At 53.5% G+C, this 776-nt stretch overlaps 1 protein-coding gene across 1 annotated transcript in view; it reads right to left on the reverse strand.

The window, feature by feature from the left end:
• Window positions 1-421: 421 nt before the first annotated feature.
• Zbtb38 (zinc finger and BTB domain containing 38) overlaps window positions 422-776 on the reverse strand; it is a 50,515-nt gene continuing 50,160 nt past the window's right edge. Inside the window, exon 9 of the mRNA XM_013029891.1 lies at window positions 422-555. Within this exon, the coding sequence (XP_012885345.1) occupies window positions 422-555 (134 nt within the window). The remainder of the gene's footprint in view (window positions 556-776) is intronic.

A 776-nucleotide genomic window follows, 5' to 3' on the forward strand; every position in this document is an offset into this window, starting at 1 on the left:
AGCAGGCCTGCGCTCTGAAGTCACCCTCAAAGCGGGCGCCGTGGACTTGTACACCAGTTCTCCTTGTTTGCAGATCTATTGCTCAGTATAAGTCTCTACAGTTAAGAGTCACAGAGATTAGTATATGTATTTTACAAGGTTGGTGTGGCAGAAAAATACAGTTCAAGGTGATGGTGGATGTCCTACTTTAGGTTTACACAGGACTCACACACTCTCAGTGAAAACTGCTAAGGGTCTCACAGGTATCCATTTCATTTCGACAGATTTTAATGCTGCAGAAGCTGGATGTTGGGATGAATTCTGTTGTAGCTCATCTACCATGTTAACGTACTTCGAGGACGCCATCTTCACGTCTGACCCTTATTTTCTCCAGTGACTAAAGACAGTTTGGAAACCGGTCCCCGTCAGCGCTGGCTAGGTGTTAAATGAGGCTGAACTGGGCTCTTTCCCCCGGCCTGCCGCCCCCGGGTCCCCGGTCCCCGGCCTGCCGCCCCCGGTCCCCGGCCCCCGGCCCCGGCTTTCCCCTCCGCTCGCTGGGCGACGCTGGAGGACTCGCTGCGGTCCCGACGCCCGAAATGAATGCTGACACCCGGAGCGGACGCGTAGGATCCTTTCTTCTGGAGTTTTCACCGATGAGACTTAAAAAAGGAAAGAAAAGGAAGGAAGGAAGGAAGAACCTTTTCACTCCTTCATGATGATTTACACGAACAGGACAGACACCCAAAAAAAAACCTAAGCGAAGCCCCGCGCGGCCGGCGGGCCGGGCTCCCTCAGGG

This window comes from Dipodomys ordii, unplaced genomic scaffold (assembly GCF_000151885.1).
Source record: "Dipodomys ordii isolate 6190 unplaced genomic scaffold, Dord_2.0 Scaffold124, whole genome shotgun sequence".
Lineage (NCBI taxonomy): Eukaryota > Metazoa > Chordata > Mammalia > Rodentia > Heteromyidae > Dipodomys > Dipodomys ordii.